General features: G+C 25.7%; 1 protein-coding gene across 1 annotated transcript; it reads right to left on the bottom strand.

Moving 5' to 3' along the window:
• Nucleotides 1-9881: 9881 nt before the first annotated feature.
• LOC107464786 (peroxidase A2) lies at nt 9882-12305 on the bottom strand. The gene is made up of 4 exons (XM_021131659.2): nt 12028-12305; nt 11431-11625; nt 11094-11259; nt 9882-10547 (listed from the first exon to the last, which is right to left on the bottom strand). The coding sequence occupies exons 1-4, from the start codon at nt 12253-12255 to the stop codon at nt 10129-10131; spliced, it is 1008 nt and encodes a 335-aa protein (XP_020987318.1). The 5' UTR covers nt 12256-12305; the 3' UTR covers nt 9882-10128.
• Nucleotides 12306-15283: the final 2978 nt, after the last annotated feature.

The following is a 15283-nucleotide window of genomic DNA, read 5'->3' as shown; positions in this document are numbered from 1 at the left end:
ATCGCGCGGTGAAGATACCCGCCATTAGCGTAGAGATTGCTATAACACTACAAAACGTTGCTATTTCTCAAGTGTCACGTTTTTGCCTCTGTAACTGTAATTGTCAACTACATGCATGCATTGACTTCCAACATTTTTATATAATCCTTAGTTTTATTTTCTTAAATAATTATTATACTATTAATATAAAAAATAATTATTTTTAATAATATAAATTATATAAGTAGAAGTAGATGTAAAATTTATCTTAAAAATAGTAAATACACAAAAATTAAGAATTGTCTTCACAAATATTTGAACGTCTTATTTTCAAATTAAAAAAAATAGATAAAAATACACACAAATTTTTATACGATTGATAGATATATATATCTCAATTTTTTAATAAGTCATTTGTATACACTAATATAAAATTTCGTTATCATTTTTAATTTTTTCATCTCAGTAAAAGTTTTTATTGAAAATTTCCGGGGAATAAATAAATCACATTCACATCTAAAAAACAACCCTTTTAATACAATGCCCTGAAGCAAATTTCACCCACTAATCACTCACACAAATGCAAAGACAGTTAAATGCCAGAATTAATAGGAACAAATATTGCAAGTAAAATTTGTTAATGAAAAATAGATAGAATTGAATAAGAAGTTAGATATTAGTAAAAATAATATAATAAAATAATAAAATTATAATCTCTCAAAATATATAAAGAAGTTTATGATATTTTTTATATATTTTAAAAAAAATAAATAAAAATATACACAAATTTTAATACAATAACCAGATGTATATTTTAATTTTTTTAATGAATCATTTATACACAAACACACCAATATCAAATTCTATTGTCATTTCTACTTTTTTTTTTATCGCTCGAATAAGTTGTGTTGTTGACTTGTTCATACTTGATAAGCCCCATATTTATTTTATGTTTCTGATTTTATCAATTATTTGCTAGTGATGGTGGGAGATGTACTCAATTTGAGTTTGAATTAAACATTTAGGCTCTTTTTTGTCCATTTGCATTTTATTTTACTAGGTCCCTCAGTTTAAGTCTCTATTAGGTTGTTGAATGAAGGCTTTGGTATTTTAGGTAGTGTTTGTTTTGAGGTATTGAGGTAGAGACTGAGAGATTGAGACTCAGTATTACGTTTGTTAGTTCAGAGATTGGTATTAAAATTTGTGTCTCTGTCCCTAAAATTTCAGTATTTCAGTACCTCCAAAAAGTAGGGACACAGGAGACTAAAATTTTTAGAAATGAAAACTGAAACTTTAATAACATTTTATACTTAAAATACCCTCATTTCAATTAATTAATTCTAATTTTACTGTTTGTGCAAATTAAATTAGAATTTTATTCTTGTTTTAGTTTTTGTCTCTCATTTTGCACCAAACAGAATACTGAGATTTATTTCAATCTCTGTCTCTCAGTCTCTGTCTCTCAGTCTCAGTCTTTCCGTTTCTGTCTCTCCACCAAACGCTACTTACTGTTGTTATTTACAAGATTGTGTCGTTAACTTCTTGTTCATACTTGATAAAAGACTTATTTTTTTATATATTTCTGATTTTATTAATTATTTGCAATTGGTGGTGGAATATTATCAATTTGAACTTGAAATTTAAATCAATTTTAAGGTTGTTTTTCATATAATCTTCATTTGTCAGGTACATATAACTGTGTCAACATCAATATTGTTATAAGCGATTACAAAAGAAACACATTAATAGAGAAAAGATTTGGAACATGGTTTATATACAAGAGATGAAAACTCTTATATATCAATGATGATGCATGAACTAACTATTGGTGCAAGTGTTGTTTTGAAATTGTGTTCTTTTCCTCTTATTGTATTTATATGACTAGATTTAAACGTGCTATAATAGAAACTTAACAAAGGGTTATGAATATTGAGAATCAAGATAAATTTCTCAAGAAATTGAGTTATCACAAAATGATTCTTTTACAAAAATATTTATAAAGGAATACTTAAGACGAGTTTATTATAGTATAGATTTTGAATCCTATCCTACCAAACTTTTTGGTCATATTACACTATAGTTGAGTTCTCTAATACAAATAGAGAAATATGAAAAGATGATTGTTGAATTAAAAATAGGTGTAACATAAGAGAAGATAAAGAGATAAACAATAGAGAATTTTTTGAGATAACTTCTACAATGAGAGAGGTGGTTTGCCACTCGACATTGTTGCAGAATTAGATTGTTTAGAAGTGCATCAACTTCATCACGTACAAGGTTATCTTCTTTCGACAATCATAATAACCGTAAAGATAACTATGATAAATCCAAATCAACTCAAACACAAATACTAAGATCGGAGTCTATTATATATATACTTTTTTATTCACTTAACCTTTTTACTTTCCAGTTTAATTGAACGTTATTTCAATCAATTTTTTAATAAATATTATAAATTAATAAAATCACACAAAATAAAAAATGATCGGTTAAGAAATATCAAAAAAAAAAATTTCAATTGAACCAATAAAAAAACCAGCCAAAAAAAATTATAACAAAGGGCTTTTGCGGTGATTTACAACCATCACATAATAGGAGAAGATATAAAAATAGTTTCAAACTACCATGATACGAATGCTGGATTTTAAATCAAATTAGCACTTAATGGTGGTTTCATACCATTGCAAAATATGAACGCATGGTTTAAATATCAATATAACAACGGTTTCTAACCATATTCCACCAATTGGTAAAACCCATTGCTAAACCATTTAGTAGCATCCAATCTAGCAGCAAGTAACTAAGACTATGTTTGTTTATGAAAACAGGACAAGACAAGATATTGAGAACAAGACATAAAGAATAAAGACATACACAAAATTTTATATTTTTGTATATAAATTAGAACAAATTATGAAAATATAATTTATTTTCATTTTTTTCCATTCAAAAAATTTGAGACGAAAAAAATAATAACGAAAAATATAATTATGAAAAATTAACAAGAATAATAAAAGAAAAAATGAAAAATAAGTTGTGTCTCTTGTTAGTGTTTTCGTGTCTTTCCTGTCAGGATGAATACAAAATACACTGATGCAGTGTCTCTGGACACAATGTTTCTGTCTGTGTCTCCTCTGTCAAATACAATTTTATGTTTCTGTGTCTCTATCTCAGTGTCCTATCTTTGTAAACAAACGCAGCCTAATTGCCACTAAACCCTCTCAAAATTACTGCTAATTGCTGGTTGTAAATAATGTCCTTCAAGATTTTCAAGCTTTTGAGAAAGTTGTTTTCTTTTTGGATAAATTATATCTTTTATCCTTGAAGTTTGTTAAAAATTTTAAAAATATCCATAAATTTTATTTTGTTTTAATTTTGTCCCAAAAATTTTGATTTGCATAAGATATATCCCTAATAATTAAATTTTTAAAAAATTAAAACTAATCTAACAATAATGCATAATAAATATGTTTGATTTGTTTATATTAAAGATTGTTTTTGTGGAGTTATTTTTAAATTGATCATAATTTTTTTGAAAAATTAGTCGTTAGGAGTAAATTTAATACAAATCGAAAATTTTTAGGATAAAATTGAAAGAAAATAAAATTTGTGAGTATTTTTAAAATTCTAAGCAAACTTCAAAAACACAAAAAAAATATTTTATCCTTTTTTTTTTTAGATGGACAATAGAAGACTTTGTCTAATAAAGGTTACTACATCTAGATATTGTCAAATTTGACAATATAATTAATACGTGAACTCATAACTAGTAGGATAGATATTCATCATATACATTTGTTTAGTAAAATTTGCTGCTAAATCGTTTAGTGGCACCCAACCTAGCATCAAGTAACTAACTGCCACTAAAGCCACTCAAAACTGCCGCTAATTGCTTGTTTTAGTGTGATGTGTATCCTTCAAAAATTTTCAAGCTTCAGAAAAAGTTTTGTTTTCTCTTGTGAGATGGACGACAAAAGGATTATGTCCAGCAAAAATTACGTTACTAAATGTTGTCGAGTTTGACAATATTAATACGTGAACTCATAGTTAATAAGACAAAAAATCTTCATATATATTTTTGTTTGTGTTGTTTGAGTGTGTTAAATTGCTTGTGCTTGCTAATTATGCGCATGTATATGTGTTACTTGCTATACATACAACTTATTTTTGTGAATTGATGTCTTAATGACTTGTGTATGTCTACTGGTTGAATGGAGGTAGTAGACACAAAGGTGTAGTAGTCCGACATAGCTATATATGACGCGCATAATTTGGGCGTTCCTAATGATTAGTACGGATTAAAAAAAAAAGCATAATCATTTCCATAATAAAGTGAACAATTTTTATTGGAAATCTCCTTAATATACTAAAATTGGGTTTTTTTCCAGCTAATAAGGATGACGTGTCACTCTCTCGTAAGTCCGTTTTTTCTCCAAAACGAATAAAATTTTTCATCTATTCTAAATTATTTATTATAATTATATTATTATATTATATTTAATATTTAATGAATAATATATAATTATACTAATTTAAGAATATATCTTCATTATAATTATATCAAATCAATATTTAATGCACTATTAAACTACTTATCAATTATAATGCGTAATTACTGTACATAATAACAAATTGCCTTAATAGTAATTAATTTACATATTTATTTTTGTTTTACTAAGGTCTATAAATAGTGTTTTCCTATCGTACATCAATCTAAATTTGAGAGTTAGCACATAATTCTATATTTAATATTTTTTACTACTTCATAGAATAAGAATGTATTCTTCATTTTTTATTGAAGTTGATCCTTTTAAGGTACAGTTTATAATTTTTTATAATATTTTTCATATACTCATTCTATTATATTATTTTTAATAATTTATCAATTGTTGTTACTCTAAGTTATTCTTATCGTCTAATGTTCCAGTTCAATTGTCTTTTACCACAATCGTTTACAATGTATCAGATCAATGAAATATCTTATCGAGTTGTCTTTACTGATTCAGGTTCCAACTATATGGATGTAAGCGTTCAAAGAAGGGGCAATAATATCTACTTTACCGAATGATGGTTGGATCTACTCATTTATTATGACCAACCTAATGGAATGTGGTTAAAGTTAGCTTTCTTGGGAGGAGCTTGATTTTTGATTGAGGAATTGCATCCACGGAATTTTATAGGGCAAGTTCAAGTTCTATTCCCTTCATGCTTTTTACGTCTGCCCGAAAATCTTCGAAGTGGAGCACATACTGAGATTGAATTCCCTCAGTTTAAGATCAGTTTTGCTAAATTTGTGACAAACTCGGATATGCAATTTCAACGATTGGTAATATATTTAATTTTTCTTATTTTAAGCTGTTCATTATTAGAATAATTTTATAACATATTGTGATTTTTTTTTTCAGAAATTACCGGCTTTCTTTTGCATGCATGCAATGCCATTGAGAGGAATAAGGGTTAGTTTGGTTTCTCGGTGTGGCAATTCTATACCTTGCCGTATTGCATGAATAGCGGATGATGAAGCTTATTTAACAAGAGGATGGTTTGAATATAATTGATATAGTTAAATTGATACAACCGATAAGATTGAGAATATGTAGCAATTATAGTAATTATTATATCAATTATAATAATCATTCACCTGACTTCATATACAGTAATTTTTGAATTATAATTGTCACATAATTATACTTAAATATTATTTAATTTTAGATGTTTTATAGGTAATATTCATTATCACATGAATTATCATCATTACTCAATAATAATAATAATTTTGAATTTATATAATTGATATAATTGATATAGTTCTAATTCTCATTCTCATTTGTATGTAATAATTTTGTTAGTATGTATTCACAGTTTTAATCAATATATAATAATAATAATATTATTATATGGACATAAAATTAATTAATTAACAAATTGAATTTAGCTTATAGATTTATATTTTCTACTCAAATTTTTAATCATTAGTGATTTTATTTTTTATATTTACAGTAAATTTTGACTATAAAAAATTAGTTTTGATTGAAAAAAAATTCCATACTTTTTGTTAACCACTGTTTTGTTATACGAAATTGATTGAAATTATATAATTTCTATTTATATAATTTTTTTCTATTAGTAGCAATTAATATCTGCATTAAAAATTCATACCGTTTGTAATTAGTTTATGTATATATATATATATATATATACTAAAATTGGGTTTTCTTTCAACTAATGAAAGTGAGGTGTCGATTCCTCGTGAATCTATTTTTCCGCCAAAATTAATACACTATTTTCTCTTCTAAGTTTATTTTATAAAAATATCTTTATTATAATTATACTATAATTAGTATTTAAGCAATAATACATAATTATACTAATTTAAGAAAATATCTTTATTATAGTTATATGAAATCAATATTTAATACATTATTAAACTACTTATCAATTATCAATCGAAAATATTTTTAATTATTTTAATTATATTGATAATAATAATGATAATAATAATATAATATGATAATTATATGATAATGGCACCGGCCATTAATAATCAATTTATATTTTTTTAAATAAATTTATTTTATAAAAATATTTTTATTATAATTACATTACAATATTTTAATAAATATTTAATGAATAATGTATAATTATACTAATTTAAGAAAATATCTTTATCTATTTATTCTATTCTATTATATAAAAATAGAATTTTTGCATTTAATGATGGAACTGATATGGCATGCTCTTGAGATGTTTTCAAATCTATTTCATTTAATTCGTCAAAGCAAATCAATTATCGCTAAAGCAAATCAATCATAATTAATTAATTATATCAATTAATTAATTTGATTAGACATCTAAATTTCACCATTTATTATAATTTATATGAATTGATTAATTATAATTAATTATATCAATTAATTAATTTGATTAATTATATTAATTATTTGATTTGATTGGAGTAAATATCAAATTATTTCATAAATAATAAATATGATAACAAAATATATGAATTAATTTAGTTAGTTTATTTTTCTCAATACCATCTATTTATATAAGATTAAATATTTTTTCCTCATTTTCTCTCTTTTCTCTCTCCCTATTTCCTTTTCTCTCATGTTTAGAGTACAATTTTTGTAATTTATTTAATTTTTGTTTCTTTTATCTTTATTTATCTCCCTCTCTTCATTCCTCCCTCCCTCCCTTCCGCGTGCTCTCTCTCATATTTAGGGTATAATTTTTATAATTTATTTTATTTTTATTTCTTTTATCTTTATTTATCTTCTTCTATCCCTCCTTCTCTCCCCCTCTCTCTCACTTCTCTCTCGTGTTTAGGGTTATAACTAATTTATTATTTAATATGATCGAGATAAATATTAAATTAATTAATAAATAATATATAAAGCAATAAAATAAATAAACTCAATTAATTTAAATTATTATCTTATTATTTTATATATCTCTTTTCTCTCTCTTTATTTTGTACTTCATGTAAAATATTTGTAAATTTTTATTTTTATTTTTTATCTTAATTTTGCTAATATTTTTCTATAATTTTATTTTATATTAATTTTTTGTTTATTTTGATTAATAATTTTTAAGGGTATCCTTATTTTATTTAAAGATAATTTAAATTTTTTGTAATATTTTTATAGAAGTTGATTAATATGTTTTCAACTCTATCAGGATACAGAAGATTTTCAAAGAACAAGGAAATGGTCTGAATTTGCACAAATTCTAAATGTTCGAACTTATGATGTTATTTCAGTTGGTTGTCGTTACGAGAATAACTTTAATCTATTGGTGTCTAAGGACTAAAATAGATTAAATATTGTTTAAGTAATTTATTTCTAATATTGGTATTTGATTAAATTAGTTTTATAGAAATTTAAATTATTGACTAAATTTATATATTATGACTATTCTTTTTGAATATATTATTTTTATATTTTTTAATATAATTTTTTTTCTGATTTTTTAAGTTTATTTTCTTTTTTGGATACATGTATCACCTTAGGATATCAATAATTAATTGTGATTAATATCAACATCAATAATTAATTCTTATAATTATTTTTGTACGACTAAAAGTTACGTATAGTATTTTTTTTGTAGAATAAAAAAAGTTTGTGATTCATAACATTTTCATAAAGTTTTATCGTATGGACACAAGATTAATTAGATAACAAATTGAATTTTAATTAATATATTTTATTTTCTGTTCATATTTTTTCATTAATTATCTTACTTTTTATATTTACAGTAAATATTGAATGTAAAAAGAAAAAAATAATATTGAATGTTATCTATTTTATTTATTTATAGTCATAATTAAATTTGATATAATTATAGCAAGTATCTAGAATTAATAATAACATGACATTACAATTTTAAGTTGTATAATATAATAAAAAAATGTATCAATTTATGTATGCTTCCTATTAGGATCGTCAAAATGGGCTAAACTCATCGGACCAACCCGTTTATCCATTTAAATGGGCGGATTTTGCCTTTAAAATTAAGCCCGTTTAAATTTCGGGCTAAACGGGCTAGCCTGTGTGCTAAATGGGTGGCCCGTTTATTTTTTTTACATTTTTTTTCAAAAAAATCAGTACTTTTAGTTGATATTTCTCTCGATTCGACCTGAAAATCAGACCTATCAACTAAAAAAAATTATCTTTAAAGGTTTTTGACCTAAAAGTGGTATTTTTTGTCAAAATATTTTTCAAAAAATAAAATTAAATGATAAACGAGTTGGCCCGTTTAACCCATCGGACTGACCATAAGCGGTCCAAGCTAAAAATTAAAATTCTGGCCTCCAAATAAAGTGGGCTTAAACGGGCCAGCCCATTTAGCCCACTGGCTTAATGGGCCGAGCCTAAATGGACCGGACTAGCCTGTTTGACAGGCCTACTTCCTATATAGTAATGATATTATATATATTTATATATCTCCTCTTTTAGCTCTTTTCTAAAAATATTAGCATATAATTAATGTAGATAACATATATATTGAGTAAGTATCTCTATTGAATTAATCATAAAGGTTAATAAAATATAATGAAATAAATGAGAGAGAGAGAGAGAGAGAGAGAGAGAGAGAGAGAGTTATAGTGAATTGTTACAATTATTTAATTTATCATCTAGAAAATTCATATCTCAGACATAAATTTTCTTCTGTTTATTATTTTTCATACCTAAGGGTTACTAATTACGATTCTATCAACAGTGTTATCTATGGTACAGTAGATTATGTAATGAAAAAGTTTAAAAAATAAAGGCAAGAATTATAAGGTTATGGAAAGTCCCATACAAATTTGACAAGAACAAGACGACTTACATAGAAATGGTTTTCATGGATGATAAGATAAGTTAATTATTTTCCATGATTCTTTCAAGTAATGCTAGGTCCATTTTATAAATATTTTTTGTTTATATTAAGTTTATTTTACAAGTAAACCCTCCCACGAATAAAAGAAAGTGTGATTTTATAGATTTATAAGTGTTAATAGTCTTTATATTTAATTTGTTTAATAGTGTGATAATATAACTAATATATTTGTTGGTGGATTTAATTATTATTACTATATTATTTATTATCACATTCAGTATATATGTGTGATTTATTGAAGAAAGTACACTATTAAAACCGATTAATAACTATTTTAAAATTAATCCAATTAACACTGAATTAGAAAAAAAACAAACAATGCATAACATGTTACTTTTTTTATTAATCAAATTATTATAATTCAAATTAATTTTAAAAAAAATAATTTAAAATTATAATTTCAATCTTCTCACGTGCATGATACGGGTAATTACACTTGTATATATAATAATTAAGATCATTCATAGAATAAATAAATCACATTCATAATTAAGAAATCAATCGTTGAATACAAAATCTGAAACATTAAATTATTTGATATATTTAATTAAATTATTATTTAATAATTTTTAAATATTATTTTTACCCAAAGACAAATTCATGTCACTCCTGACAACCAAAGAAGACAGCTTATTATGCTTTTAAGTAGTAATTAAGAAACTCCTAATTTGGTTAAATGGAAGTGTGAACTGTCACCAAAAAAAAAAATGGAAGTGTGAACTTTTAATATTTTAAGAACATGCGATAATTTGTTCTTTGGTTGCCTCAACTTCCGTTAACTTTCTTACAATCGGCTCTGATTTCACCTTGCGTCCCCGTCAAGGGGCTAATATTCCCCATCTTGATCATTGCCTGTGCAAATGCTTGGAAGAAGGCTTTTTTATTGTTAGCAAAGTTTCTGACAATTGAAATTGTTGAAGATCCGTTGGTGGAGAAGAGTTCTTGGTCTGTTTGAAGAAGACCCCGGTTGTTGAGAAGGTTCGTGAAGTAGTTTTTGTCGAATGTGTTGGGGGAGGAAGGATCCAAGTTGTTCAAAGTCGAACCATTTCCGTTTTGTGGACAACTCTGTTGTAGAGTTGTTAAATAGGTAGTGTTCAATGTTGGATCAGGATTGCCTGTGCCACTGAAGTTGTAGAGCCTTTGAGAGAAGAATTGGCATTGGGCACGTCCGAATGTGTGTGCACCTAATCAAATTCCAAACTTTTATCAGAATTTACTATGTTTAGTCATCAATTCGTCACGAAGAAGTATAGGGAATCAATGAAATATTTGTACAATGGGTACAATAGAGGTTTAGAGATGTCTGATTCAGTATCAAAGATATAACCATTAGTGTTACATTTTTCTATTAGCTTAAGATTTTAGGACGAGTGATATCATGACATAGTGTCAGAACTCTAAATTATAAAATATTCCACTAACTCCCTAGCAGAACTCATTGGTCATTAATGTTTAAAATATAAAATAAAGTAAGTTATTAAATTATTAAACTAAAAAAATGAATTAATAACTAACTGATAATAAAAAACAATAAATTCTACTATTTCTCTAAGTTCAAAGTAACTTTAACATGAAAGAGAAAGAGTGATTACTCTAGAATCAATTATGTGGCTAGTTATGTCATTGAATGATAAATTTAATTAATTAAGCATATTTTGTAAATATTTTACTAGTAAGGGATCAGATCACATGCATTTAATTCAGTTATTATAATAGATATAGCTGGTTACCAGATAATGCAACGAGGTCCGTTATGTTCAGATTAACTGCACTGAATTTGGCTGTGATCTGTGCTAGAGTCTCAAATGGAGTAGGAAGAAGGGTATTGGCTCCAGTTTTGTTCGCAGTTAGACCATCCCTTCTTCCAAGTAGTACCTTCCAAGAAGGACCTTTCTCCTACCAAATTTTCCACGTAGTTATTTTTGTAAAACTCTGACAGTATATGAAGAAGAAAAAACTTATCCTATTTCATTCTTATACATACATGTGTAAAAGATAAATTTTTTTTGGTCTTATATATAATAAAATAATATGATTTGTAGCAAGTTAATACTTAATATAATTTACCAAGGAAACTGAAGCTTCGGCTGCAAGGGCAAGAATATCAGCGCAAGACACAACACCAGGGCATGATGAATTAAGAGCGGCTTTAATGTTGTCAATTACATTAAAGCCCCTGGCGGAATTGTTGTTAGGACCTGCAGTTTTCTCGCTCTGTGTTATGTTGCCACCCACGTCTAGCAACAGCGACGCATCACATCCCTGTCACAACAAAAAAGTATTATTAAATAACATTGTTGTTAGTCTAATAACTAATATACAATTTTTTTTTTGTTTTAACATGACAATAGTATTCAATGAAGACAAATTAATGGTAAGACCAAAACTAAATATTTTAAGTTTTGTCGGGACAAACAATATAATATAATATAATATATATAAAATAAAATTAAAGAAGTTAAAAAAGTGTGAATTGGCCAACGAACTATATTTCAAATAGTATAATCTCTTTATACTCACTCAAAGATCGTGAATTCGAATCCCACTCTTAACTTTGGAAAAAAAATGTGAAGTGTCATAAAATTACATTTTTTTAGAACTTAAGTTAATAGAAAGAGACATGTATACTATGGTTTAACTTAAAAAATTATAGAATTTACCTACATTGACAAAGCAATCATGAAAGTGGAGCCTAGTGAGGCTTGCGGTAATACGTGGATCAGATTTCCGAGCTTGCTTAATAACATTCCTAACAATGGATGATACTTTGGGACATGTTTTAGAGTAGAAGGTTGAACTCAATTGAGCATTTGAAGGAGAAACAAAAGATAGCACCAAGAGAATAATGATAGTAAGTAGAAAGAAACTATTATTATAAGTTGTGGAAAGCATGGTTGATTAGTAATCCTTCTTTCTCTTGCCCGATAATGGCGCAGGTTTTGGTGAATGATTGATGCATATATCTCTATGCGACATTGGTGTATATATAGAGAAAACAAACCGCGTCTAGCATTTAATTAACTTTAATAATTTTGTATTAGAAATAGTTTTTACTGGGTAGCTTATAAGTATTAGCTAGATATAGTTTAATTTAATGCATGTGTGAAGATTTGTAACATGGAGTGCATACACAAGCGGGGCCAGGAAAGGAAAATTCTAACATTCGGTTTAAAACATTGTTTGGAAGATAATATATATAGTTTAATATTAAATGAAATGAATATGTATTCATTAAGTATTATTAGAATAAATGTATAGTATTATATGTAATAATATATAATTACGAATGGTATTAAATTAAATAAGATAACATTAAATTATTACTTCTCTATCATTACAGTTTGGTTTTATAGTTGGAAAAATTCTAATAATTGGAGTTCACACTTTCTTGAATTCTTTCATTATAGTGCTATGTCACAATAATAAGTTCAACACATTAAATAAAAGATGATGATACGTAATATATAATAAGTTGGCTCGGTATATATGTTGCAGCAAACGAGTAAAATTAAAAAGAGGATAATGTCATTTTAATCTAATGAAATTTTGTTAAAAATATACTATGTACAAAGAATAATATAATGGCGACACTATTAATTTAGAAGTGAGAAAATTTACTTCTTGGAAGAAAAATAATTTCACAAAGTAATATAAAAGACGCATGTCTTTCTCTCACAATTTCATTGGTTATTTTGAATTTTGGATATCATTAATTTTTTTTTTTTGACTGGATGCTTTAATTTGTAATTATATTCAAATTTTTTTAATTATTATTCTTACAAAATAAAATTATATATTTTGTATCTATTATTTCATTTATAAACTTTTAGGGATGGCAAAGTGGGCCGGCCTGCTCCAACTCGTCTCGTCCCGCCTAGGCTCGCATCATAAAATGGGGCGGATCAGCTCGTTCTGCCAACTGAGGTGGGTTCAAAATGCTAGCATGTCCCGTTTATTTTATGGCGAATTGGCAGGCCAGTAGGTTAGTCCGCTTGACTCTGTTTTTTTTTAATAAAATTCATTAAAATTAATAAAAAATAATAATTAAAAATAAACACAAATAAAAATAGTCAAATTATAATATAATTCTTTTACTATTTTTTTATTTTTAACTTCAATAAAATTGTTCAAAATAATATTTGTCAATAAAACTATCTTTATTTTAAAAAATAAATCATATAATTTGAGTATATATACAAAATTATAAAATAAAATTAATAACTAAAAGAAAAATAAAAAAGTGTTTGAAAATTATATAATTATTAATTTTGTAATAGTAATCACTCTTTTATTTAATAAAAAAAAAACCTTTGACCTGTCGGGTCGGTCCACTCCGCCCCTCTAAAACCCGCAAATTTAGCGTTTTTTTATTTGGTAAGTTTCAAATCGTAATCCAATACGTCTTTTTTAGCGAGTTCGGCGAGGCGATCCGACGAATTCGACTCATTTTGCTACTCCTACTTTTCATGATATAAAAAAAATTCTTTTTTTATCCATTATTTTTAATATCAAAAATAAAAAATATACCTCAGAGATATATACAAAAATTATTTCTTCTCTTATACATATTATGATGTTTGTGGTATAGTAATTATAGTGATTACGGTATCTTAACAGTATTATTAAAATTAAAAAATAGTTTTTATTGTTTAACTATATTTTTTAATTTAAAAAATAAAAAATATGATTAAAATATAAAAATATAATTTTAATTTTAACAATATTTATATACCCACCATAACTATAGACATTATCAACTCCATCTAATAGAAAATATTAATTATTAAGCTGGTTAAATTGTGACAACAAAGACAAATTTGTCTGTTTATATAATTATTAAGAGGGTGGTGTTTTGATTTGTTTGTTCTAGATTTAATATTCTAGTAAAAAAATGTTTGTTGTAGTTGCATCTATTCAATTATAAAAAATAAATGTTCAAGAAAATTAAATTACTCCATTATTACCTTAATAAGCACATGTAAACTCCACAGCTATTACCAACTTAACTACGTATAAGATATACTGGGTTCGTACTTTGATCTCTGGACAACGTCAAAAGTCAAACTATTAGAATCTAATGTAATTTAATCAATTTGGATTGGTCAAGTGATCAGATTATTCGTTTGTTTAAGTAAGTGTTCGTCAGTGACAAACTCTTAAATAGAATTAAGATTTACGATGAATTAATCTTTAACCTGTAGAGTTAAAAAAAAACTAAAAAAAAAATCTAATGTAATTTATTAATTATTAACACAGGATATCGATCTATTACTTTTCATACAATAATTAACCTCTACTTAATTTTTATGTCCATTGGCCAATGGTATGCATAGACACTAGCTAGAACATGCTGATCCATGCTATAAAAATTAAATATAATCTGCAAACATTTTGCATAGCTGTCAATTACATTTTTCTTTCAAAAAAAAAAATCTGGCATGACACTGACGGTTAAAAGATTTACAATAATAATAATGTAGAACATGTCAAGATACAAAGAAATTAAAGAATTTTGTTATAAAAAATAAAATTTAAAACATATATAATGAATAGGAATTTCAAATTTTTTGTTACAACCACATTATTTATAGAGTTAGAAGTAATTAATCGAGTTAATACTGTTTCAAATTAGACTAAATTAAACGGTCGCATAACAATTCAGTTTTTTAGGTCCAGACTTTTATTACAATTCACACTTTTAAATTCAAATATTTCTTTTATTTTAATTAATAAAATAAAATAAGATAATAGCATAAATTCTATAAAAGAAGTCATAGGTTACCTTACACATTTCTAACCCTCACCTATATCTTTTAAATTTATTCCAACTTGAGGGTTGAAATATTTTTATAAGTATCACCCTGCTGTTCCCAAGGTCAAATTGCATCATCACCAAAGTCAGCAAATTCTAATCCTTCTT

The sequence above is a fragment of the Arachis duranensis genome, chromosome 9, assembly GCF_000817695.3.
Source record: "Arachis duranensis cultivar V14167 chromosome 9, aradu.V14167.gnm2.J7QH, whole genome shotgun sequence".
Classification (NCBI taxonomy): domain Eukaryota; kingdom Viridiplantae; phylum Streptophyta; class Magnoliopsida; order Fabales; family Fabaceae; genus Arachis; species Arachis duranensis.
Note: the sequence above shows the minus strand (reverse complement) of the source record. Positions and strands in the feature narration are given on the sequence as shown.

What these genes read in the sequence shown, in the direction of transcription:
- LOC107464786 (XM_021131659.2), bottom strand. Translation starts at nt 12,255, where the DNA reads ATGCTTTCCACAACTTATAATAATAGTTTCTTTCTACTTACTATCATT. An exon ending in TTCATGATTGCTTTGTCAAT is followed by an intron (nt 11,626 to 12,027) that starts GTAGGTAAATTC and finishes TTGTTGTGACAG; the next exon opens with GGATGTGATGCGTCGCTGTT. An exon ending in CCGAAGCTTCAGTTTCCTTG is followed by an intron (nt 11,260 to 11,430) that starts GTAAATTATATT and finishes AAAATTTGGTAG; the next exon opens with GAGAAAGGTCCTTCTTGGAA.